This window comes from Chelmon rostratus, chromosome 5 (genome assembly GCF_017976325.1).
Source record: "Chelmon rostratus isolate fCheRos1 chromosome 5, fCheRos1.pri, whole genome shotgun sequence".
Classification (NCBI taxonomy): Eukaryota; Metazoa; Chordata; class Actinopteri; order Chaetodontiformes; family Chaetodontidae; genus Chelmon; species Chelmon rostratus.
This window is the reverse complement of record NC_055662.1, coordinates 3,007,677-3,034,722: the sequence shown is the minus strand read 5'-3', so window position 1 is coordinate 3,034,722 and position 27,046 is coordinate 3,007,677. Positions and strand designations below refer to the sequence as shown.

At 40.7% G+C, this 27,046-nt stretch overlaps 1 protein-coding gene across 1 annotated transcript in view; it reads left to right on the top strand.

Moving 5' to 3' along the window:
• Positions 1–1,053: 1,053 nt before the first annotated feature.
• The window catches only part of prdm6 (PR domain containing 6), a 75,359-nt gene continuing 49,366 nt past the window's right edge, over positions 1,054–27,046 (top strand). Inside the window, exons 1-4 of the mRNA XM_041937396.1 lie at positions 1,054–1,508; positions 1,683–1,798; positions 13,237–13,385; positions 15,291–15,449. Of these exons, the coding sequence (XP_041793330.1) occupies positions 1,054–1,508; positions 1,683–1,798; positions 13,237–13,385; positions 15,291–15,449 (879 nt within the window). The remainder of the gene's footprint in view (positions 1,509–1,682; positions 1,799–13,236; positions 13,386–15,290; positions 15,450–27,046) is intronic.

The following is a 27,046-nucleotide window of genomic DNA, read 5'->3' as shown; positions in this document are numbered from 1 at the left end:
GATTGACAGGAGGGAGACCGTGTGGGACCACACTCAACTAAATGTTTAAAATGTAACTTCAGTAAAGATTTAATAAAAATTAGTGATTAGGATCAAAAAACAAAGCATCACTTTAAAAAAGAGGATTTAAAATCTGGATGTGCTTCATTTGAGGCTTTGTTGTAGATTTAATTTTGAACAATGTTCTTTCCGTGCTCCACTTAACAGCTGAAACTTCATTTTAGTGCAGTTAACACCCTGACATATTGAAAATGTCTCTCACATGCACGTTTACGTCTCACATGCACGTTTACATTTTTCATAAACCGCCAAAAGTCTAAAATTGAACAGGAACATGATCACACACTTCACAGGAAAATGTGGATGCAGTGTGCAGAATGAGGCAAAACGTCCGGTGTGTGTTTATGTAAATTTTAACACAACCAGCATGTGATTCAGGGTAAAGCGACAAAGCTGACACGCTTCCTTTTTCTGTGATGACACCTTCAGTGTAAACCAGGTGGTAAAAACCTGTAAATCAGGTGCGATCTGGCTCAGCTGAACGCGGAAAACTGAGAGTTTAATGTGAGGGATGAGGCTGAAGTCTGTGCTCTATATGTGGTGAGCATCAGCTTCACGCCTTTAGAGTAAAATTAGTGCAAATACACTGTTGAGATACGTTTAGTTTTTGAGTCCTGTAGTCTCAGAAAAATGCCTTAACGGTGATTTTTAATGTGGAAATGCAGTGATTTATGTCTTGTTTGAGTGTGTTTGTCTCTTAAATCTGATAAATCTCTTGCATGTTAAGTGTGAAGTAGTAAAACAACACATCTTAACAGTGACTTGGCGTAGATTGTAAATTTCTGCCTCCCACATGTTTGTAGTGAATTTGATGTAGTTCTTGTGCGGTTTGTGTTTGGATTTAACTCCCTGGTATAGAAGTCAGTGAACAGATTTGACCCTCAGTGTGTACCGTACATGTCTACATCCTGCCCTGACCTCTGTGTGTGTTTTGACGCTGAGGATTGACACCTCATCCTCTCTGATCTTCCTCCCAGCAGCCGGTGGGAAGCCATGCTGAAGCCGGGTGACCCGAGCGGCTCGGCCTTCTTGAAGGTGGACCCGTCCTACCTGCAGCACTGGCAGCAGCTCTTCCCCCAGGCGCAGCTGAAGGCTCCTCTTGCCACACCGCAGCCTCCACCTGACCGTCTCTCCATCCCCGTGGACAGCCTGCGCCCATCCCGCCTGCACAGCCACCTCCTGGCATCCACACACTGCACCTCCTCCTCTTCTTCTTCTACATCCTCCACCTCAGCTTCTTCTTCGGCAGCAGCGGCGGCGGCGGCTGCAGCAGCAGCAGCAGCGGCGGCGGCGGCAGCTCTCACCCCATCCTCCTCCATCTCCATCTCCACTTCAGCAGGGATCTCCCAGCTGCCCGTCCCCCAGCAGATTGCACTCTTTGGGCAGGCGTTGGCCCCGGTGTGTGCTGGGCCAGGAGGACCTGGAGGAGGAGGAGGAGGAGGAGGAGGGCCGGGAGGAGGAGGAGGGGGAGATCTGGTGGTGGTCGTCCCCCCAGAGAACCACCAGGGTCACAACCCAGCAGCGGGGCTTCTCCATCACACCAAAGAGCAGAGCTGCGGTGGGGTCGGCGTGGTGTCGTCCAGTGTGAAGAGCAGCAGCAGTGGAGGAGTCGAGGAGGGCAGCAAAGGAGCGACGGCTAGGTTCAAGCTGACGTCAGAGGAGCTGGACTACTACCTGTACGGACAGCAGAGGATGGAGATCATCCCACTGAGCAACCACACAGGAGAGGTCAACAACCGTACGTACACACACACACAAACACACACACACACACACACACACACACACTGTGTCACAGCCATAGAGCTTGTGTAGTGGTTTGTTTTTGTTTTTGTTTTTGTTTTTTGTGGTATTTTGTTTGAAATTGGACAGTGGGGAGGTGACAGGAAATGAGAGGAGAACTCGGATGTTGCAGCCACAGTATATGGTGTGCATCATACCCACTAGGCCACCTGGACACCCCGTTTATGTTTACATGCAGGCACTTTGTATAATAATTATTCTCATTGGATCATAGATTTTATCTGTGATGCTCAGTAATGACTTTTGACCGTCTGCAGTTTTCATTTGGTATATTTCCCATAATTTTTGCATTATATTTCTATAATTCTGCAGAAGGTGACAGTGTGTGCAGGGTTCAGTATCGGTGTTGTTTATTTCTGGAGTGAGTTCAAGTGGTGTGACCATCTGTAGTAACTTTACAGTAATTTAATCATTGCTGCTGCATATAATTCTTTAGTCTTTCTGTGAGAACCGTCAATGTGATGCTTGCTATTTTATTGTGCTTCATTCAACTGTCATTAATCTCTTATTGCATTTAGAAATTATTTTGTTAAAATCAAAAGAAAATGCCTAATTATTTCTATAATATTGACTTGTTATATATTTTCTTTAATCTTCTTGTGTGACTGCATTTCTAAATATTTCTAAACATATTTAGTATTTCATTGAACATTAACAGTGCTTTTTAAAATATTTCCTTGATATGTATCTAATCAAAGCTCCACAAAATTAGTGTCAGGCCTGAATTCCAGCTAAACAGTCACTTAAAGTCAGTGAGGCAAAAAAATAATTAAATAATAATATAATAATAGATAATTTAAGCAGGTTGTTCCCAATTGAAAACAATTTTCTAAAATAAAAGTTCCACCAGTTTAAAATGTAAAAAACATTTAAAACTTCAAACTATGAGATGTTTTTATTCAGTTCAACTTGTCACCTCAGTTAATAAGCAAACCAAAGGCATAAAACTATTAAAATTAGTTTTTTCTTTAATGGTAGTAGTTTTCTGGAGCGGTTTGTCAGGTGTTACAGTTGGTTTGACAGCTGCAGAGCTGGACAGTAGGAGCTGCAGGAGGGTTTGGGTGTGGGGGGTCAGAAGTCAAAGGTCAGCAGCCTGGCCAGGGTCCAAACCCTCAAATGGCAGCAGCAGTAGGCCTGCAGCTCAGAGTTAATATCAACCAGACCTCATTCAGATTTTATGGAAATAAGCATCGGGGTTTACACCTGCCTTACTTCATATATATTTTTTGTTTGTTTGTTTTTTAGTGGGGGTGTGCACTAATGATTAATCTCACTCCAACTCCAATCAAAGCGATCGATTAATTGACGAGTAGTTTATTTCAGGGGAGTTTTCTTCAATTCTGGACAGTTCAACAAATCAAACGGTTCGTCAGAAGAGTTTAAACGGGCTGGACTGTTTTTCCTTTTCCTTTTTATTTTACCCGACTTCGATCGAGCTACTTAAACAGCTTTAAAATGATGAACTTTGAGGTTTCTGCAACCGTTTTTGAGGCCGCAGCGGAATCATAAAGCCACGTTTTTATTTCGTGAGAATGGATCAGAGTCCTTTATTACTTTTCCATCTGCTTGTGAGTCCGTGTGTGCGCGCACGTGTGTGGACGGATATTGACAGGGCGCCGTCATGCGTAAAAGTCGCGCGCGCGCACACACACACGCACGCACGCACACACACGCACACACACACACACACACACACACACACACACACCACTGTGTTGCCTGGCTCGTTCCATTACCGGACAGTGTCCCGCTTCGAGCCGCACTCACCGGCGGCCGCACCGCTTCCCGCTGCGCACGTGGATATCAAAGTGAAGCCGCGCGCCTGTCAGTTTGTTTAAGTTTTAGTGTTTTAGCGTTTTTTCCCTCCTTCACACTCTTGAACCCTTCATATTTCTATGACTTGTTTCTGTGCCCTATTACCTTTATTTTTATCTCCTGTAATATTTTTTAATATTTCTGTCCCCACAGGGACTCAGTAGCCTAATATAATGATATTATTGTTTGAGAAGGAGATCTCAAGCAGCTTCAGCAGAGAATTCCCGTAATACTTGGTGATTTTCACCTATTGGGTGTGAGTGCAGTGCGCAATGGTCATCTGATGGCCTCTCATTGTTTTAAAATATCTGGTTTACTGATTCTCTACAGAGCATTTATTTTGTCTATTTTCTTAATACGATTTTTAAAATCGTTTTTCTAATAATAATAACATTTCTGAAGTACTTTTTTTTTTTTTAGCTCAGTGCGTCTGCTGTGCGTAAAAGTCAATTTATGATGACTTTGATCAACTTTGTGCATTTTTAGTAATATATAATTACGGTTCTAATATTTCCATAATATTATCATTTAGAGTGGATTGTGTTGCACATTGAGCCGGTTTTATTTTTTTCTCTCAATAGTGTTTTCAGACAGCCTATATTATAGATGCAATCATCTTATTGATGTGTTGTCTTCCTAACAGGCATTTACTATGTGTAATATTTCTATTGCGCTGGAGCTTTAAGGTGACTTAAACTTAGTAGTTTTTGTTGTTCGGGTTTAATCTATTCGACTCCAGTGAGTCAACAATACCTTCATAATGTTTGTGTAATAACGACTTACAGGTTAACTGTGGCGCACAGTCTGCAGGATACTGTTGGTTAAATTGTAGGCTATGGTTTTGTCCTCTTACAACGGTGTCACCATCCTATAATACTCCTATAATATTCCGACAATAATGCTGTGATATTAGGTCGCAGGTTCACGCGGTGACATCGAGACTTTAGAGTTTGTCTTGAAGTGACTGTTTCAGGCGTTATGGCAGCGATCCTAAACACCACTGAGATAATGTGTGTATGTATAGGCGTGTGTGTGTGTGTGTGTGTGTGCCTATGAGCGCTCCTCGCTGTATATTCTGCGGTGATAAAACGGACCATCAGCAGTAATCTGCGTCGATACGCGCCGGCAGGGCCGATGAGGGATGGAGGGACAAGCAGGAATTAATTGCCGTATATAGTTTTGTGTTTGTGGAAGAGAGAGAGAGAGAGAGAGAGAGAGAGAGAGAGAGAGAGAGATAGAGATAGAGAGAGAGAGAGGAGGGGGATCGATCACCGGCCACCGGCCCGCTATTTATCATCCCAACACGGCCGTATTGAGGTCTCTGGGGTGTGTGTGATGTGTGTGTGTGTGTGTGTGTGTGTGTGTGTGTGTGTGAGAGAGAGAGAGAGAGAGAGAGAGAGTGCGCGTGTGTGTAGGTGTGTATGCGGGTGGATGAGTGTTAGTGTAGATAAAGCAGTCACACGCACGCACGCACACAAACACACACACACCCTCATGTGTCATCGCCCGACCTCGATTATTAATTGGTTATTATTAACACCTACGATAACAACAACAACCGTAATAATAATAATAATAATAACAATAATAATAATAATAATAATATACAGAAAATGCCTAAAAAGTCATGGGTGTGTTTTCACCTGTCTAACTTTTGAATATTTGATTATGAATATTAATATTCGGCCATTTGTATTTTTAGACATTATTATTCAGGTTATTGTAATGTTTTTTTTTTCTTTGAACAGGTGCAGTGCCATTCAAGAGTTTAATGAACAACTCTTTCAAATGAATTCACTCGTGTTCCTGTATATGGTTATGGTTGATTATTGAACTGAGGAGGAATTTACATTCTAAAAGTATGCACATTACACATGATATTTTTAAAGTGATAGCCAGATAATGTTTAGACTAAATATTTTATAGTTTGACTATCTTATGCAAAAAATATGCATTGAAATATTCCAGAATTACACATTGTGAACACTGGGATTGTAACACTCTTTGGGATAAATTGACGTGATGTGTAGGGTGGATATGGCTGCAGAACAACAATTTGGACCATAATGTCGGGAGATACACTTTAACAGTTAAATGAATGAAAGAGTGTAAAATCTGATGAACTCCAAAAACATTGGATCCTACATTTACCTTACATTTCCCATAATGCAACTGGCCACTGCCATCTTGTCATTAGACCCATGGCGAATGGCCACCACTTTCACACATCATTCCAGTTTGTAACACAGATTTTCTGTTATAAATTTGTAGTCTCCAAGATCAAGCTGATATCGTCAGGGTTATTTTTTCCAGACTGGGCAAAGCTCCTCCAGAAACACAGAAGACATACAACTGTTTTTACAGACAGTAGTGCTGCTTGTGACAAGTAAAATGACTTTGATGTGTGTGAAAGGGCTCTCTTAAATAATGAGAAAATTCTATGGAGTTTGGTTGGTGGCTAAATTTTGGTGGGTGGATTGCACTGCATGGACTTGGGGAGAGCCCTGAACACAATGAGGATCTAGTTACTGTCTCATTTTATCTCTTATATTAAAAGATCTGTCAGTCAATTTAATGATAGCAGCTTCCAATCCTGTTTGAGTCATAGGGAGCAGGCAGGCTTTGTTTACATGTAGATCACAGACTGATCCTTAAATGATCTTATCTCATATCTTATGGTATATCTTATCTTATCTAATCTTATCTTATCTTATCTTATACACATACACACACACACACATACACACACACACATATATATGTGTGTATTATTTAAACACAGTGACCTATAATTAACTCATAAGTCATCCACGATCATAGTTGTGCCTTATTGATTTTTTCAAGGGAATAGAAAGTTTAGACTTAATCAAAAACAAGCATATTTTCTGACCAGTTTATCTGATCTGCTGTCACTGAACAAAAGTAGGCAGAAACATAAAACATCTGGACTTTTCTATTCAATAAATGTAAATTTTATTTTGGTCTTATAGAGAAATAAAACATATGACTGGAAGTTATCTGACAGCTGGGACGCATTTTGCCTGGATACAAAAAACACAGATCAGTTCTTACAATTTTCATCTGGACAAAATGTCAACTGGCAGTTTTATTGTAATTTAATAAACACACACACACACACACACACACACACACACACACAGACGGACACACAGCTCTGTCTGTTAGTTTCCAGCCGCTGTGTCTAATAAACGTCCATGTTTAATGTGGCATAATGAACCATGTTTCATGCGGCTGTCCCACTCCAATCCCTGCTCATCACTCTTCATACACACACACACTGAGAGACATAGTGGGCCCCTGACAGCAGTCAGGAAACAGTAAATATCTATAATTCCTCCATGTTCTGGGCTGCCTGTCCTGTATTGTAAGATTACTGTAAATCACCATATTTTACTGCCTCTCTTAGCTTATTCCACTGTTACCAGCACCACAGGGTGGCTGTTACAGAGCAAGCTGTTGTTTTTGTGTTTATTCTGAAGTTTAAGGTTCAACTAAACGGCACCTCTCTTCAACACCTGCAGCTAAAAACATTATCTGGTCCTGTTCCTCCAACCAAACCAAAATGTGGGCTGATTTATTTATTTTTTTCATATGGTTCTGGAGTTGAGCTTTAGAATGGGGACATCAAGTGTGGATGAGGTCCATGCTGCTGTACAGGCTTTTGAACGTCAATTTACAGGAATAGTAACTCTTTTAACCAACATGACAAATGTTAACTGCTCCTATCAACCATGACCATGCCCATGTTGACTGAAAAATGAAGTCCATGGAACAAATGTATCACACTGATCGGTTGGGCACATTAACTCCTCCTCCTAGGGGTGGGTGGTGTGCACAAAATTCTCTGTCACAGTGTGTATAAATTTGTAAATGTTGCACATATAATTACCTCTGCCAAGAAAGTCATGTTTTCAGTCCAGTTTGTTGGTTTGTTTGTCTGTCAGCTGGATTGTAGAAAATCTACCAGCCCGATTTTTATGAAATTTGGTGTGTAAGGGTGTAGCATGAGCCAAGGAAGGACACATTTAATTTTTGGAGCAGACACACAAACAATTTTTCCCTTTTGTTTACATTGAGAGGAAGAGCACTTGGCTAACTTAAAATCCACAATGACTTCATGTCACAGTCCACATTCACAGGTAGCGCTCTGGGGTAGCCTACACATGTAGCTGATCAAACTTCATACAGAAAGCAGTCATTATGGAGCACTCAGTGACGGTCTCAAACTAAGTTGTAGCTATAGAAATGTAAATACGCACATCCTCACATCCAAATGTGAATTATCTGCAATAAACTCCACCAGAAATATAAAGGAGGAATGTTTGAAGTTTGGTCTTGCAGATTTGCATGAAGAGAATCTCTTCTTTTCCCCTGCTATTATTATTTCATTATGCACCAATATACTGAGGCAAATTCCTTGTCTGTAAAAACCAACTTGCAATAAGTTGATTTCTGATTCTGATTTTCGTCAAGACTGAAATGTCAGTTTTTGGCTAGTCCAGTGAATTGAATACCTGAAAAATATTGTGTAAAAAAAGCAACTTATATTATCCATAATGGACAGCCAGATGTGCATATAACTAAATCTCTAATGACACACGCCCACTTGTACAGCTGTCCCACAAGAAACTGCTACAAGAAGCACCTCCATCCCAGTTTCAAATCAAACTAATGGGCTAAGCAAGCTATACACTCTAAATCAATACCTCCTGTAACCATGATACAGTACAAGCTGGACACAGTTCACTTTCCTGGTGTGGGTTGACTGTGTAGAAGTTGCAAGAGGTGCTCATTTTGAACTAATTAGCCATTGCAGTTAATACAGTTGCATGAAGTCTGTCTACGATGCAGCAAAACAGAAACGCACACTTTCTAAAGCTGTTAAGGCCAACAATTTAGCAACCTGATGGCTACACCCACATCTAGCAGCCACTGAGCAGCATTATTTCTCACTGGAGGTGTGTTTGTGTCCACTCGGTGAATTCAAGAACAATATCCACTCGCCTTTTAGCTCTGGTTTGTTCTCCACCAACTCCTGAGAAAACTGTCTGACTCTTTAGCTGCTAGATGTTTCACTTTCTTCAGCAGCTGGTCTCTGAACAGGTTGTGCACAGTGGCTTGATCAGAGCTTGTTTGCTGCTGCTGGAAACACTGAGACTGAGCCATAAAACCAAAACTAGCATCTAAACGAGGGTAAAATGCTCTGTTGCGCTTTGTTCAGTGTGGGTTTGCAGAGTAGAAGGGCAGCCTCGCTGTGTGGTCCATCCTCATCTGGACTCACAGCTGTGTTGGAAACAAACGCAGCTATTAACGTCGATAGTCTTTATGACATGTGATGGTTTTGTTGAGGAGAGATCCAGAAGTTTGTTACCGTGCATGTTATGGAGGCAAGTCAGCAAATGACACACACGTGTTTTACTCCTGCATTTAATCGATCTGGATTAGAGTCGGATTATACACATGTAGAAATGGAAAGTAGCACTTCAAAGTCTCAGTACACGCAAATTTAGGGCACTGATATGTTGGAAGCAAATGATGTAGGTGCTTTAAGAGACCCCCACCACCACCAAAACCACCCCAATTTTGCAGAAACTAAATTGTATGAAGTGCCCGCAGACGTCGTAGAATAAAAACGGCGTCCGGCGCTCAGAGATCAGAGGCAGAGCGGACCTGTCCAAACACTGGCGATGGATGTAACAGAATACTGAGTTTGAATGATGGGCAGCGAGGAGAGCACGCCATAACAAGTTCACAGCCAGTTCATCAGTCTAAGAGAGAGGAAGAGAAGAGCGGAGAGGAGGAAAGGGAAACAGGTTTACTGAAATAAGGACAGCACTTAAACTGCAGTGTGTTATTCTTTTACTGTGTTATTAGTTTATGCAGTCAGCTCAGAAGTAATGTCAAGAAAAGCACGTGTGAACTTATCACGCATCCGCATGTTAAACAGAATGTCACATAAATGACATTATACCAGTGTTGAATTCACATATAGTAAGCGCATGTGTTTGTCAGATGCTTCACATGTGAATACGTCACATATGAGCATGTGAGGGCATTTCTCATGTGAACTATCACATTTCACATGTGAAAACATGAATTTCACACATGCTTTTTTGAAAAACAAACCTGAAGTACAAGCACGGATACTAAGAGGCCTCAAAATAAGCATGAAAAGAGAACTTTATGCGACAGTTGCAGTATTAAATAGGAAATAAGTGGAAGTGCAAGTAAACTTTGCTGAAATTGCTTTTCAAACCTCATGTCCATTTTTCACATCCTATATATTTAAATCATCATGTTTTGTCTTTAAGCCATTATCAGTCTTGTAGAAATAATAAATACAACAAATATACATGAACATGTGACATATAAATAAATTCCAGGGTGTATTTGAGTTTGTCGTAGTAATCCATTTATATTTTTATTTTCTTTCTGAAATATATATAAATGTATTGTGATTTTTCTTAAAATAATAATAATAAATTCTAAATGAAATTGATTATGCATCACTTATCATTAAAAAGTAGACTAAATGTATGCAAAATATATTTTGCAAAACATGCAAAGTGTTAATAACTGATGTTTGTCAGCATACTGAATATTTCAGAGTGAATTGCACATATATCTTTTACGTTGGTCAGTCAAATCATATGTTGAAAATATGTTAATGCATCAGAGCTGTAGTAGTCGTGGTAGAGGCACTATGATTAGTAGGAGTAGGAGTACTGTGTGAGTAGTAGAACTGTGGCTATTGTCCTTGTTAATGTTGACTGTAATGCTTCAGTACCTACAGTGTATCAAAAACATGGTTTCCTACTTGTTATCATTTAACAAAAGGGGCCAAAGTTCACATGTTTAACTGTGTATCAACACAACACAGTGTGCAGGAACTCTGGCTCAATAAAATCATCTAAAATGGGCAAAATTATGGTTTAAAGTAGGAACAATTTCATCAAAAATAACTAAGCATAATATGAAGTTATGTTATGTCAAGTTTTTACTGAACTCACCTCCTGTCCGTCTTTGTGTATTTGTATCAGTTTGTACTGGCAGCTGCAGTATTACATGCATCAGGGTTACAGTTTGTGTGAATGTGGATCAGATCAGAGCTCCGGTGTTGTTCCGAGCTGAAAACAGAGTTAAACTGAGCAGCAGATCGCGGCTGGCCTGTTGAGATTTCATGTCATCGACAGTTTGAGTCTGAACTCCTCGTCGTCCCCTCTGTCTCTCTGCACCGTGAGCTCTCTAATGAGGCCCGAACGCTACGAAAACAATCTGAGTGTGTCGCTGTGGACGGATGATCACAGCTCATCTGCAGCCGACACTGTTCTGTTCAAACCCTGTCTGGATATTTAAATAAGAAAAGTTGTAACTTCAGTGAAAGACATTTCTGGATTAGAGTCAAAAGAAGAAACATTCACATTCCTTCTGACAAACTTTTAGAGTTTTCAGAGAGTGGTGGAAGACATACTCACATCTTTTACTTAAGTAAAAGTATAAAAATTGTATTGTAAAAATACTTTGTTACGTGTAAAAGTATCTAAGTATAATCAGGAAAGTTATTTAAAGTATTAAAAGCAAACGTGCTCAATGCAGAAAAGTGTCCCCTCTGACTGTTCTCCTATTATAGATTCTATCATTAGATTATTATTACTGCTGCGTTCTTTTAAAAGCAGGCTTTTACTGTTGTCGTTGGTTGAAGTGGAGCTCATTTTGAACCGTTTTGTGTAGGACTGCAACTTGTGAATATTTTCATTATGGATTCATCTGCTGATTATTTTGATTGTTTGGTTTGTAAAGATTTTGAAAATAGTGAGAAATGTTGTCAGTTACCCAAAGTGAAACCTGCACAATGCTGCAAAAAGGTGCCAAATAATTATCTATCAATCTACTGATTAATAGACTAATTGCTTAAGTTTTACACTGTTGGGTAGTTTAATTTATAACAAACATATTACTATTATTATTCATTTGTTAAAAGAACAATATTTCCCTCTGAAATGTGGTGGAGTAGAAGTACAAACAGTGTGTTTCAGTGCAGTACTCGAGTAAATTCATTTAGTTACATTCTGTCCTGTGGCCTTTACCTGCTGATCATGTCTCTGATTGAACAACATGATGGGTTTAGAATTAAATGTTCTGTAATTTGTTAAATGAATACGTCAGCATTTTGGGAAAATATTTTCTTTTGTCATGAGTTTGGAAAGATTGAGATCTATATAAGAATAAATTGGAGTTAGAATATGATTATCTGAGCTTAGCATAAAAACTGGACGAGAAGCAGATGGAAACAAGTAGCCTGGCTCTGCCCGAAGTTCAAAAGTAGTTCTCCCAGCTCCCCGAAATGTGTGTGTGTGTGTGTGTGTGTGTGTGTGTGTGAGCGTGTGTGTGTGTGTGTGTGTTTGTTGTAATCAGGCTCTCTTACCTACTAAACTCTCTTACTGAGTTTAGTTTTAATATCTACACAAATTAACGATGTCCTTCCTTCACATGCACTCACATACCACGGGACGACTGACGGGACTCGTTAAAGCCTGCGGGGAGAAGAGAGCTGAGACGATTCGAGCAGTTTCCAGTAGATGTCTAACCCCAAACTGAAATAAAAATGACGTATTCGTTTGTTTTAGTTTAATAAATTCCAGGATCGTGGAGAATTCAGTCTGTCGAATTTTTCCCATTTACTTGACTGTGAACCTGTGTTACGTTTAGTGGTTTTTAATGACCATAATGTGGTTTAATTTGCTTCAATCAATCACGGTGTAAAAGTAGCCATCACTCTCTCAAACGGCGGATATTTCATTTTGGGAAAAACAGAAAAAACCCAGCATTAACATCCTGTTCCTCTCAGCCTCTCTGCTCTGCGTGGCTCTGTGGGAGTTTTGTGTCCAGATAATAATCTCTCATTATGTTGCTGCAGTCAATTAACATCCATTACTGTCAGACTGCATCTCTGGGTAAATGTTGACACTCACTAATTCCCAGCAAAATGCTGCTCGCCACATTTAACCTGGAAAAACAGAGAGCAGAGAGGACTTTTTTTCCTCTTTTGGACTTTTTTAGGATTGTTGCAAACACAGCGACTCCCTGATCCTCCTCTTTCTTCCACTTTCCTTTTTCTTTAGTTGCAGTTTTTCACTTTGTCAGAAGGTTATTTTATAAGAACATTTAAATAATCCTTTAAATCTGACTTTTGACTGTAAGCACCAATAAAAAAAAACAGTTCACTTCATCAGACAGAGCTGCAGGTCGTCTTTAAAAGTACTCAGAGCTCCAACAAAGGAAAATAAGTAACCTTCAACCCCATTAATCTTTCTAACTACACTGCTGTTTCATGCAAAATGTTAAATCTGTTATTTAGATACATTTTTATTTACAGGATCTATTTGAGCTGTCTTTAAAAGTCTTAAAATGTTTAAAATTCAAGGTCAGTGCTGCTTTTATTTTCTCAGATCATGAGTCAAGAACGTGTGTTTTTTATTTGTTTGTTTGCGTGTTGCTAAAGGTAATAATCAGTCAAATCTGCTCTTCTGTCTCCAGGATGTGACATGTGTGCAGACAACAGGAACGGCGAGTGTCCGATGCACGGCCCTCTTCACTCGCTGCGTCGACTCGTCGGCACCAGCAGCACGGCGGCGCCCGTCACCCTGCCAGATGTCCCTGATTGGCTCAGAGACCTGCCCAGAGAGGTGACACTTGCTGCCTGGCTGTTACATTTTTCAATGTTTCTCAGACATTTTCTGAGATGTTGTGTATTTCACATCAGAGATTAATTTTCATCCTCTGAACAATGAAATAAAGTCGTGCCGATAAAAGCCAGCCCACATTAGGTTTTAACAAAAACATTTCTGTTTGTAGTTACAGCTAGAAATAAAGAAGTTACTAAGTCAATACGAACATTTTTTTTTTGTGTCAAGCAAGTGAAAAAAGTTTTTGAAATTAAATTTAGTATTTTATAATCCCTATAAGAAGACAGTTACATTTGGTGTAACACTGTGGATTAAACTGTACATCCATCATCAGTGTTACCGTCTGACTGAATAACTACATGCGTCCACTTCAGAGCTGTCAAAGTAACTTTTTACTTCACTACATTTTCTTACAGCTTAGTCACAAATTTTAAAGCTAAACGTGCAGTTAATTTCTAAAATATGATGCTGTGCTGTAGATTAAATGATCCAGCAGTATATGAAGTAGCTAAAATGTGCTGCACCTCCACGAGCTGTAACATTAAGATGCTGCTCACTGTATGTGTTAAAGCATGAGTCATAATATTCCAGTAATATGACAATAATTATTTTTTCTCTCTGAACGGCACCATTCTGCCCAACAAGCACATTAACTATTGATACTTTTGTACTTAACTTTGTATTTATACACAGCAGTATTGCTATTTTGACTTCAGTCAAAGATCTGAGTGCTTCTTCCACGCTGTCTCCTGGTTTCATAGTCAGTGATGTAGCAAGCACGGATTAAGGTTGGTTGCTTTTGTTACATGCTTCAGCCAGATGCTCTGCGGCTCTGCAGCTGTCAGCTGCGGTTTACTAATGTTGCCAGTACATTTTCTGCCCTTTTACCATGGGCAAGGTAATGATACATTATGCAGCATGTTTGATAAAGTTTGATAAAAGACAGAAAACAGAGGGCAAATATTATGTCTATGAAAACTGGAGGAAAGTCACTACAGAGCAGCTGTGTAACGGTAGTTTAGCAGCCTGGTTTTGGTCTGTAGAATAAAAAAAAGGGGCAGAGACAGAGGTACATACAGGTGAACTGGTGAGGTGAGGAGCTCCAGAAGGATGTAACGAAGCAGAACGATACCTTTCACCTCAGCTGTCCTGAGGACACTCAGAGGACAGAGTGAATGCAGCGATGACTCTGGTCACTGTTTGTCACGGCCAGCAGTGGAAGAAGTACTTAAATGTGTTACTCAAGTAAAAGTAGCAATAAAGCAATGCAGTAATTCTCTGTTACAAGTACAAGTGCTACAATCAAAATATCACTCCAGTTAAAGTAGAAAAGTTGTAGCAGCAAAACCTCCTTTAAGTACTTTCACTAGTATCATGCAGAACTGCCTGTCTCAGAATCACATTGTGTCACCAGATGACGATTATTCATGTATTGATGTATGAGTCACTAATCATCATTAACGGTACAGCTGCTAAATGTGCAGCTAATTTTAATTACTTCATATTCTGCTGGGTATCTTATTCCATAATAATACACCATCATTTATGAGTTGATGTGTATGTTGTATTAATAATCTGAATCTGCAAAGTTACAACTAACTAATGTTGTCAGACAAATAGAGTAAAAAGTAGAACACGTGTCCAAAATGAAGTGGAGTAAATGGAAATCCTCAAGTAACCTGAGATGAGTTTAACTTTAGCTTCCACCACTGGTCACAGCTGCTGTTTGTTTGTGCAAGCTGAGCGTGTTACATACAGAACTGCGGCACGCTGTGTGACGCGCTGCTGCAAAAACTTTATTCTGCTCTTTCCTGGTGACGTTTCATGTTTTCCTCTTCACTTTTCCCACCAGTCATCAGGATCGCTGTTATAAATAGAAATATCTGCTCTATGTTGTGTGTGCAGGTGTGTCTGTGCACCAGTACAGTTCCTGGTCTGGGTTACGGGATCTGTGCGGCCCAGAGGATCCCTCAGGGAACCTGGATCGGCCCCTTTCAGGGAGTCCCCCTGCTGCTGGACAAACTGCAGTCTGGAGCCGTCAGAAACTCCAGGCACCTGTGGGAGGTAAGAGGGCTGCGACGGGTTGATGCACGGGTGCTGTACCGCACATTTTGATGCATCCTCATGTCCAGAGTGCCTCACAGCATTGTTCATTCATACCATCAGTCAAATCCCTGTAAAGATAGCAGGTGTGTGTGAATGACATGTTTTACTTTGATGAGATATCAGGGTTGTTATCAGACTGCATAATGACACTGTGACTTAAGACACGCCCCTGTCACCTTCAAGTATGAGTGAAATTGTGACTCATTAGCTTATTGTTATATATTCCTGCTCCACATAAAATTAGATTGACTATTGTTGCCTTTAACGTGCCACATTAAAGGCACACTCGCTTTCCCACAGATTCATCTAGATCAAACAAACCTGACAGATTTTTACTTTTGTGGCCATCGACTTTCCTTATTTACTCTTTGGGAAAGCAGAAATATTAATGTTGTGTCATTACTGCAGGTCTTGAAAAGCATTAAAAGCAGCAAAGTCAGTGTTCACAAGTATTCAAATAAGAGACAATGTTTCTGTGGTTTACTTGTATGTGATTGCCGGCTGTCAGGGACGCCTGTAATCATTTTTAAATATATAATCCATCCATGCATTTTTTCAGGTCTGAGGCACTTTAATTTAATTGTATCGTTAGAAATGATTGTTTTATACTGCTGGAAGTACTGGGAAAAAAATCTCTGATAGTAAATGATTCTATGCCATATCGTCCACTCAGGTTTTCCTTCATAATATCATGATATTTGGCAGGTATTAAATTTAAAAAGGTCTCAAAAAGTGTTAAATTTAACTTTCCTGCAGAAAACCCTGTACTGATTGTTCACTGTGATTTTGTGCGCATATAGTACATGTTTCTGTTTACGTGTGTGTGTGTGTGTGTGTGTGTGTGTGTGTGCCTGTGGTCAGCGTCATGTCACCTCTCAGTCCATTGATCAGAGCAGATTGTATTTACATACAGTGGCAGGAGAAAGTCAATGTGGCAGTTATAAACAGCTGCTTTAGCATTCGAGGGAGAGACAGGGGGGAGAGAGAGAGAGGGAGTGAGGGATGCTGGGGGACAGAGAGATAGATGAGTCCCTTGTGGCCGAGCTGGTAAAGGTCAGTCAGACATCGGTTGACCGGACATCAGTCTCTCTGCTGTTGACCGCAGCAGCACATCAGGAGGAGAGGGGGGTGGAGATGGGTTTGGGGGGGGGTGGAGTTGTGCTGCAGAGGGTCAAAGGTCAGAGGTCGGGGGGGGTTGGGGCATGTGAGACATCATAGGCCAAGTCCAGCAGGAGCAAGGAGCTCGTCATGTCAGGATTTGTGCTTCAAACAGAGAACATAAAGGCGCTGAGTTCACTGACAGCAGGATTTTACAAATCCGTTTTTTATGTTTTACCTGATGCACACTGTTACAGTACAGAGACATCAACAGTCACTGGACAGCTACCTATCCATCACTGCCAGCTGTTAACGTCAAACAGCCTTTCAACAGTCTTTAATATGACATAAATGTGAACAGGTACAATTTTAAGAGGTATCTGATCAAACTGTACTGGGACAAAGTTTCCTGATATTCACCAGCTAGCTGCTGTTTTATGTGATGGCAGGTTAGCTATTCACCCTAAACCACATTTGATTGGCTTCACTTATACTACAACTGTCCCTGAGTTCAAGACAAGTCATCAAAGATAACTTTAGAGAAGAAGGATGTTTAAATAAATCACTTATTAAAAATTATGTTTTTGAAGTATTTACACCAAGAGACAGTGCAGAACAAAGAATGCAGGGACACTGGATTAGAAAATGTGTTTTTAATGAAGTCCTTTGCTTGGCAGAGTCATAAGGAGCCATTCAATCCTCCAGCCAAACCCTAGCATTTCAATTTGAAACATTTTTTATGCATTACAATTTAGTTCTAAAATATCTCTTCTTTCTCTTAGAGTTTATAGTGTATTCTCCTATGCAACTTTTTCCCCAAACATTTTGACTCTTTTGTTGAAATCTCTTGTTGGGAGGAGACTTTGTCATTATTTGTTACATTTAAAATGTGAATGTGCAACCACACTGACCTTCATTGCATTAGTCGCACTATTATTTATTTCTGGACTAAAATATAACGATATAATTCAATGTGTAAGATTCACAGTTGCATTCTTTACACACAGAGTCTCAGTGTTTTCAGGTGATTATACACTCACGAAAGCATAACTTTGAATAGTCTACTCCATTTCTGACAATAAATCCTACACAGTGAACTTTTACAGAAATTACAGTGATCAACCTTTGTTCACTGCAGGAAAAATAACCCTTTCTTGTTGTAAACAGAGTTTTTTCCTCCACAGGTTATGTGGTATAAAATATGTAGAGGGTGTAAAAACTCTCAGAAGACTGGAAAAATAGTCCTATAAAAATGTATGGAGGTTTTAGATATTAATAATTCCTGGATTTGCACTAAAACTCCCAGAGTAAAGAGGAGCAAGAAGATATATAGATTGTAGATATAGATATAGATTTGCTATCTGCAGTTTTTTGTAAGTGAATCACCCACATTAGGTATTTTATAGTATTTGTTGTAATTGGACCCAGCTGGGTGGAGCAGCGACCCATTGAGGGGTTCCAAACCAGCCTTTGCAACCCTCGGCCCTGAAGAAATGCTGATCCGATAACCTGGCTCTAACCATCGGCAGTTTATCGGCTGCCGGGCTAAAACCGGTCATTAGGCCTATTGATGAAGAAGCTTTACACACAGATCCCATTAAAGCTCACCGGTTGTTAAACTCTCTTATTGATGCTCCCCAAAACAGGAAGAGATACTTGTCCTATAGCCAATCAGGGAGCTTGTGTCATGTTGTCTATGGTGTCCAGGAACGGCCAGTTTTAATTAAGACACTTGCCGTTACGTCTGGGTGGAACAGCGGAGGATTTTCTGGTGCTGCAGTATTTTACGACTCGACAAATTGATCTCCTCCGAGGCGGAGCTCAGTGTTTGAGTCTGAGTTTATGGAGGAATAATTCTTTAACTGTCTGACCTGGAGCTTTATCACTTACTGTTTCTGTACTGCGGTGAAGAGTCATGAGGAAGAGATCACAACACAACACAACATTGCTTTAATACCAGTGTTATTTTTGGTGATTTTTAACCACATATACTGTCAGTGGTCTGATGTAGGACAGTGAAAATAAGAGCCTGTAAAGCACATTTTCGGCAGAATATTATTGTCGTTTTCTCTGTTTTAAAATAAATACCTTTGGATTTTAAACTGGTGGTAGGAAAAAACAAGAACTTTGAAGATGTCATGTTGAAGTCTGGGAAATGATTTCACTGTTTTCTACCATAAACTAAAGTATTAATCTTTTTTATTTTTTGGAAAAATCATTGACAAATTAATGATAATGAACATATTAGCTGGTTCCCACTGAAATGGAATTACCTACTTTTTTACTGTCCTGTATTAAACGTTTTACAAAAATATACTGAGAATTTACAGTACAATGTGCTGAAGTATCCAAAGTAAATAATATTTTCATGCACTCTCAGATCAGCTGAAGAAGAAAAGAAAGAAAAAAGAAATGAATGCTGGACAGAAAGTAAAAGAAATGAGAAAGAAAATGGTAGAAAGAAAGTGATGGATGGAAATAGAGAATGAAGAAAAAATAAGAAAACATACAAAAAAGAAGAGCAAGGAAGGAAATGAGAGGTAGAAAAGAAAGGATAAGAAGTGATATTTTCTGATGTTGAATGTAAAATCTGAGTCTGCCAAATAATTATTGACTCTCATGTTAAGTTGCAGAAACTTAGCCTGCTTCCAACTGTCTGAACAAACACACACGTCTCTTAGTGATTCAGTCCGGTCTGGTGTTGTGCAGAAAAATGGTCATTTCAAGACTTAGCGAGGTGCAACCCAATCTATTTTGATGTCCATCCAAGTTCGGTAACTTCACACACTCTTTTTCAGTTCACCATGCTTTATTCACAACAGTAAAAAATTGTTGTGAAGAGGAGCTGTCTTTCAAATTTGAAAGAAAAATTCCTGCAATTTTCAAGGTAACCAGTAACTCCATGAGATAAATATAGCGAGAAATACAACATTTCCTTGTAGTCCAGTCCAGAACCTCAGACTTGTGACTGAGTCACATTACAATACTTTTGTCTGAGCGTACTTGTTGACAGAAAGGAAGGATTTTCCCGAGGAGTCAAACCGGTGACCTCCCGGTCCGAACCTTGAGGTGGTCCTGATTGAAAAGAATGTGCAGCGAAAACACGAAAAACGTCCTGAAGTCACAGCTCTGACCTCGTCCTCTGGGGGTTTTACGGGAGTTTTCTTTTGGACAGATCTGAGACTGGACGAGCTGTCAGCGCAGAGTCAGTGAAAACAGCCCCAAACATCGCAAGTTCAGAGCAGCAAAGAAAGGAAAACCTAGCTGCACAGTTTGAGGCAAAATATTTTGTTAGTGTGGGATGTTGATGAGACACATGAGGATTCCATGTTGGTATCTTTATACATCTTAAAGCAGATAAATCTATTTTCTTGGTCTGTTTCATATAACTGAATCACTGTTGTCCGTCTTTACTTGCCCGTTGGTCTGTCCGTTTGTGTTTGTCTGTCTGTCCATCATCGTATTCCCGCTGTACTCCCTACAGAATTCCCATTGACTTTGTGTTTTCCGTGGTTTGTGGTCACAGCATCCAGTAAAGGCTCTGTAATGTTTTCTTGACTGATGTCATTATTCAATGTTTGCCTAACAGTCTGTATTCTGGGTTTTATTAAAGGGTCTGAACACCATTGACATCATGACTTGATTACATAATCATCAATGGTTTAATGACAAATTACATGTTTTGGTTTCCTGCTTGGATTTCAGTGAGGCGTTTGAGTTTTTATCAATGGCAGTTTGGAATGAAAGCAGTGATGACCACGCTGATATAAAGCAGCAGTTCAGTGGGTTCCCAGTTTATCCAAAGAGTCAGAACTCAAAGCTCTTGGATACGGTGATACAAAGCTGTTAATGTGAAAAGATTCAAGAGTAAAGGAAGTCAAGGAAGTCTGCATTTGGAGGAAGGTGGAGAGGACGGATAAGTTAAACAAACACAGGACTTTCTCCCAGGAGACAACTGTTTGTGTCCTGAGTGAAACTGAAAGTCAGCACTGGCCTAATTTATGTACATAACGATCTTATCCTCCATCATGTAACAGCAGCATACTTATTTTTACCCATGATCTTTTCTAAAACCTAACCAAATAGTTGTGTTTCCTTCACCTAACCAACTACTTTTCGTTGTTCAACCTAAGCAAATTGCGACTGTTTCATGGCATTGGCAACGTGAGGATGAAGGTCCACCTTCTTGCTAACGCTGTCCAACAGTGATATATGTTGTTTTGAGAGTCAGTGGCAGTCGACCTATTCAGTTGTTTCGGTGTGAAGATGTGTTGGCATGATGGTACATTGAGTCAAAACAAACAGCAGAGTGTGTGGTCATGGTAATGAAGTCACCCAGTGCAACACCGTGGCTCACTCTTGTGTTTTTGATTATTTTTGAATGCCTATCATTTTTGAAAAAAGGCCTCTGCATTCTTTTACATGTGATGTCTAATAGTGCATAACACGTTCTTTACATTCTTTACAAATTGGCACAATAGTTGAATTAGAGTAGAATGTGGTCGTTCACTTGGTCTGCTGCCAGATTTTTGTTTTTTTCTCTTCTTTGGTGTTGGAGGTTGACAGCCAGGGTCCTCCTGCTCCTCCAACTCCTTCTTCTTCAGCTTTTTGCCCTCCTTGGTCTTGTTCTTTAAGGTTTTAGCCTCCTCAGCCATGTCCACAACTTCCTCCATGGCTTGATCTTCGATTTCAAAGATGATTTTTGCCTGCATTTCTCCCCTCTGTTGGAGCCTATAGCCTATAGGCAGACAGATGAAAAGATCCTTTTATGTGTCCATTCAAATCTGTTATTGCCCAGTTCCCTTTAGCATGACATCCAACCCAAGGTTTCACTCTTCACTCACTCTTTCACTCTTCACACAAAAAGAGTGCACAAATCTGTGTTAAAAGGAGTCTATGGTGGGGTGTCCTGGTACACTAGGGGTTTAAGACGCCAATCCTGTATGGTCATAATCATGATGTTTGGCTGGGGGTGTTTTTCTGTATGTCAATCCTCTCTCTCCCCTCATGTCATATCATCATGTATCTCTACCATCCAGTTCAAAAGATAAAGGCTGGCTAAGTCAAAGAAAAAGTCAGTGGCCAACATGGCAGCCTCCTAATCTCTGCTTTCTGACACCTAGTCATTCAGTGCATTTTGCTTCAGATTCAGCATGTATAGATCATGTCATCAGACTGTGTCCTCTCAGCTCCTAACCTGTCCAATCAAAACTGTCCACAGATCAGAACCTGGGCGTGAAGCCGAGACCCTGTTTTGGGGGTTTAAAACAATCTTTCTGGTTTGATTTGAAGGTCAGACTGTGGACGCTATAAACCACCACTCATCCCTGCGCTGTTTGGTTAAACCCACTCAGTGAGTCGGGTTAACTCAGTTCATTTCTCCTCTCTGTGTGACATCACCCTGTAGGCATGGTAACCACAGGGGTTCGAGAACAAAGGCTGGGGTTTTCCATCAGAACCTTCATGTTAGAATAACATAGAGTGTGTGTGCGTACATGTGTGTAGTCTCTTCATAATCCAGCAGCATGTTTGATCAGTGTGTTTTTACACAGTGATAGAGCCGCTGGTTGTTTCCTCTCCTGTGTCGGTGTCTGTAGGGTCTTTGCATGCTGTGGTGAGCCGCAGTACAAACACTTACGTGTTCTCTTCATGTCACAGGTTTGAAACCATCGCTGGATGTTTTCCGTCTTCTGTCAGCTCAGTTTGTCAGCCTGATTGCTCATCACTAAGATTATTAAGATGCTCTTGACCAGGCAGACATGTTCAAAAATGGTCTTTTCAAATAAAGCATACAGAGAATTATTTTGTAAACGGACTATGACGACAATTACCTTTTGCTCCATTTAGGTCCTCCTATCTATTTCCTCTATTTTGGCATCAACTGGGTTCTGTATCCACATCTTATTTATCCTCCCCAAGGTTTTTATACCTCGAAAGTCTGGAAACTTTGGAAAGTGAGGACATTTACACACCTGACTTTACTCTGATTGCTGTCTGACTGTTGTTGACCAGGTTGGTGTTGAAGGGTGTTGAAGGCTTGTCAGATCGATGAGCCTAATGGCAGATCAAGAGGACTGAATCTGAACAGAATATTCATGCCCATACTCATACTCAAGCTTATTGCAGAGGCCTACAAATAGAGTAATTCTGTTTATTCCAGTTTCCATTTCCTTTGTTTCAGGACAACACATCCTCATGCCTAAACTACTGAAAAGGTCAATTGCCGATGACTCCCAAAGTGACATATACGACTGCTGGAGAGCACCAGTGACATGCATACCAGACCTGCATTGAACTGGACGTTTATCATCACGTGGTTAACATTGCGTAGTGATCACCGTTTGCTTACAATATAGGTTTTGTTTGAACTGGACATTCATCATACCAGGACCTTTGAAATGGTTAAAATTTCCCTAGGTTTAGGCCACAAAACCACTTGGAAAAGATCATGGTTTGGATTAAAAACATTAATATTATCTATATTACGAACCTATGGACCATGCATCCACCTCACATTCCTGCAGATGTGGACTTCCTGCTATTCATACTACGTCACCTGACTTCCTCCTTTGCTCCCACCATAATTACTACGGGAATGTGTTAGAGAAGACCAAATAAGATAGATCACTACACTAGGTGCAAAAACAAGATATTTGTTTGTAAATGACAGAAATGTAAGTCAAGAGTTTTATACTGGGCTGGGGTTGATTGGAGGATGTTGGTGGGATCAGTCGTTGAGTCAATGTCAAGCAGCTGAGATGAAGTAGATGAGGTCAGACCAGAGGTTGGGGCTCATTGGGACAAATGGATTAGATTTAGTGGGACAGGTGGGCAGGGATGATGCATGGTCATGCTGAAGTCATACCAGTGGGTTGGGGTCAAACACTGTATACAACATGAACATAGTCTCACCCTTTGGTTTCTGTAGAGCCATTGTGAAGCTGTGTAAAAGGGGCTGTGGCGTTAGCCATCTTAGCATTGCCTGGCTATTAGGTGGTGAGACCTCAGTCCTGCACATGGTGGTACATCAGTCCTGTGGGTGTTGGTACATCAGTCCTGTGGGTGGTGGCACGTCAGTCCTGTGGGTGGTGGTACGTCAGTCCTGAAGGTGGTGGTACGTCAGTCCTGTGGGTGGTGGTACATCAGTCCTTTTTGGTGGTGGTACATCAGTCCTGTGGGTGGTGGTACGTCAGTCCTGTAGGTGGTGGTACATCAGTCCTGTGGGTGGTGGTACATCAGTCCTTTTTGGTGGTGGTACATCAGTCCTTTTTGGTGGTGGTACATCAGTCCGGCGAGTGATGGGACCTCAGTCCTGCGCATGGTGGTACGTCAGTCCTGTGGGTGGTGGTACATCAGTCCTGTAGGTGGTGGTATGTCAGTCCTGTAGGTGGTGGTACATCAGTCCTGTGGGTGGTGGGACCTCAGTTCTGCACATGGTGGTACTTCAGTCCTGTGGGTGGTGGTACATGAATCTAGGTGTGCTGGTGCGTGACGCTCTGCTGCTCCTTGCTGCTCCTCCTTGTTGTGTGAGAAAGCAGCAGCTCTGCCTTCAGATGGGAAACTGGCTGCTGTTGACACTGAGGTGAATCAGGGTCGGTTATCCAAATATTATCCATTTCTCTGAACGATTATTACCCCTCTGATTTATGAGTCGGCTTGCTGCTCACTGAAAACACAGTTTCAGATGGTGAGGCGGCGCTTGCTGGATGCGTGGAGGCCCAGACTGTTGCTCTTGGGCATGGTAGCAGCAGTGGTGATGGCAGCGATGGCAGCAGGGTTTATGAGGCTTACTGCTGAAAAATGGACTCCTCAGCGACAGATTGTGTTTTAAAAAAGTAAAAGATCTGAAAGTCTGAATACCAGTGTGTCTGAGAGAGGATGAATGAGAAGGAGCCTGTCTTTATTTTGCTTTTATTTAACCATTTCATTTCACCTGGCAAGTCGGCCATGAGCACACTCTCTGGTTACAGAAGATTTAACATCCAGAGTGACAACAGAGAACAGAATCAGATGGATATGGAGAGTGCGTATGAACGGAGGCTTTTCACATGTACTGTTACATTGAGAGAGCTGAGGCAGAGGGGATGGATGAGAAAAAAGGAGAAGAAACTGAGGATTTACAGGTTAGAGAGGAAGTGCAACAGAAGTAAAACGAAACGTGTGGTTTAGAGAGATTTAAAATACACATTTTAGAGAATGTGTTATCTACGAGGGATGTCTCACATGTTTGTATGTCTATAGCAAGAGCTTGATTAGTCATGTGCAATTCTTTAGCAGCAGGTTATTTTAGTGCAGTTTAAAGATGACCCTGATGATTCTGAGTCATTAAAAGGACAGGGCTGGTGTTATTCTATGTTTTTCTTTTCAATAAACAACTTCCTGTCTGTGGCTCTTAAAGATGTGAACTTTTAACCAGCTGACAAATACATAGTTTATTTATTTTTATTTTTTATTTTTTTAAAAAGCTCAGTAACTTCCTCATCTGATCTCTGTAGATTTAAGCAAACAAACACAAGGAAATCATGCATTTGTTGGGGACTGTTTTCAGCAGTGGATTAATCCACAATTGGCGCTGTAGTGAGTGTTTGAGGCAGCAGGACAAAGAGTGTGTAAATGAGTCAAAATAATTTGTGTGTCCGTTTATGGTTATGGAGGTATGTGTTTTGTAAAATTATGAATAACTTTTATGTTAATAACTTTTTGTGAAAAGGTTTCTACATTATGCAAATCAGTGGTGTCATTCTGACAGACACACACATATATTGTAGGTCTTGTGTTGTGAGACCATGCTTTTTGATGCTGTGATCTTTACAGAATTGATTTTTCTGTTTACAGACATTCCTGCAGTTTAGACAATAGATAATTTTTCCCAGTTTTCTGGGATTTTACGGGTCATAGCCACCTTGGAGCAGTTCACACATTTTAAGGCTGTTTCCAGTATTTTCAGATCACCATGAATCAGCATTTATCCATTAAAATTTTAATTCCTGGCTGCACGGAGATGACTTTGAAATAGCATATTAAAAACAGTCTCATTGGGAAATCAAACACAATTTCCTATTAATTTCCTGGCAAGTTTGTGTTGAGTTTATATTTTGTGGTGTTTGCAGGCATGCATAACCACAGTATTTTTAAAATCCTGGTTACAGCCCTGTTACTATACTACTGGAAATGCTGGACATGGAGATCTTCTACAGCTCACAACTGCACTGATTAGCATTCGGCCTGAAACAGACCCACCTTTGATACGGAGTCAGTGATTGTGAGCCAGTAACTTCAGAGTTAAAGTCCTTCTTCATGAGGCGTCCACACTTTTGTCCACCACCTGCAGGAGAGGGATGAGACAGGCAAAGATTAGGAAAAAGAGGAAAAGGTGAAGGAGGAAGGAGAAGGGGGGAGGGAGTGAGGAGGAGACATGGTAAGATAAGGAGGAGGAGGCCGATGAAGAGAGCAGATAACAGTAGAATTAGTGGAGTTGCATTGATTTGCTGTAGAACAGAAGTGTGCGAGCATTGATCGGCTCTCAGGAACAGTTTTACAGGATTTGGACTGAAAAAGAAGAAGAGGACAACAGCGTTTTCTGTAGAGAAGAAGAAGAAGAAGAAGAAGAAGAAGGGACTGACAGTTGGACTTTTTCTGACACTGATGTTCTGTCTGCAGATACTGCTGATTAGTTACTGAGCATCTAAACACCTTCTGTACTGATGAGAGAAACAGGAGTCAGAAACTAGAACTCACCATCCTGCAGTATTTGACATTTTGCACTAACATGTAATATCTGAGAGTTGTTTGCTAAGCAGAGACCTTAATGTTGCACCACAGCAGCAGACCTTTTAAATGAACCTGCACCAGGCTCCAGAAGTGTACTTGGGATGTGGTCAGTACACACTGATATCACCATCTGAGCCCATTGTTTTACACTGGAACATCATCTTAGATTTGAGATGCTTTTGGTTTTTAACCAGAAGAGGTCAGAGAAAATACTCTGCATGGTTTTTATTTCCTGTACCAGTGGTGATCGCGAAGGGGAGACTGGAGGAGTGGGACTGACCAGTCATGAAAACTGATTGCTCAGATTTTCTCGTCTGGCTTGTCGCCTGAAATGTTGCATAAGCAATGACTCTATCATATGATAGTGCCCATGTTCAACATCAGTGCGAGTCCACACAACTGCAGCTGAGCACACTACATGTGCTTTGTACCCAGATCAGTTAAGTATGTGATGTCTTGCAAGAAGTAACAAGCCGTCAGCCAAAACAACAACTCCTGTAACACTGTTCATAACGTGTCAAGTAAATGTTTTTTACAATCTGCATCTCAACACACTCTCCAGGGGTGATCATGTTTTATTTCTTTATTTGCTCCTCACACTTTAGAATATTTTTACCTTTTCAGTTACGTTTGCTAGATGAAAAACCTCTAAAAGCCTTCTGCAACCAGCTAATTCACTAGTGGCT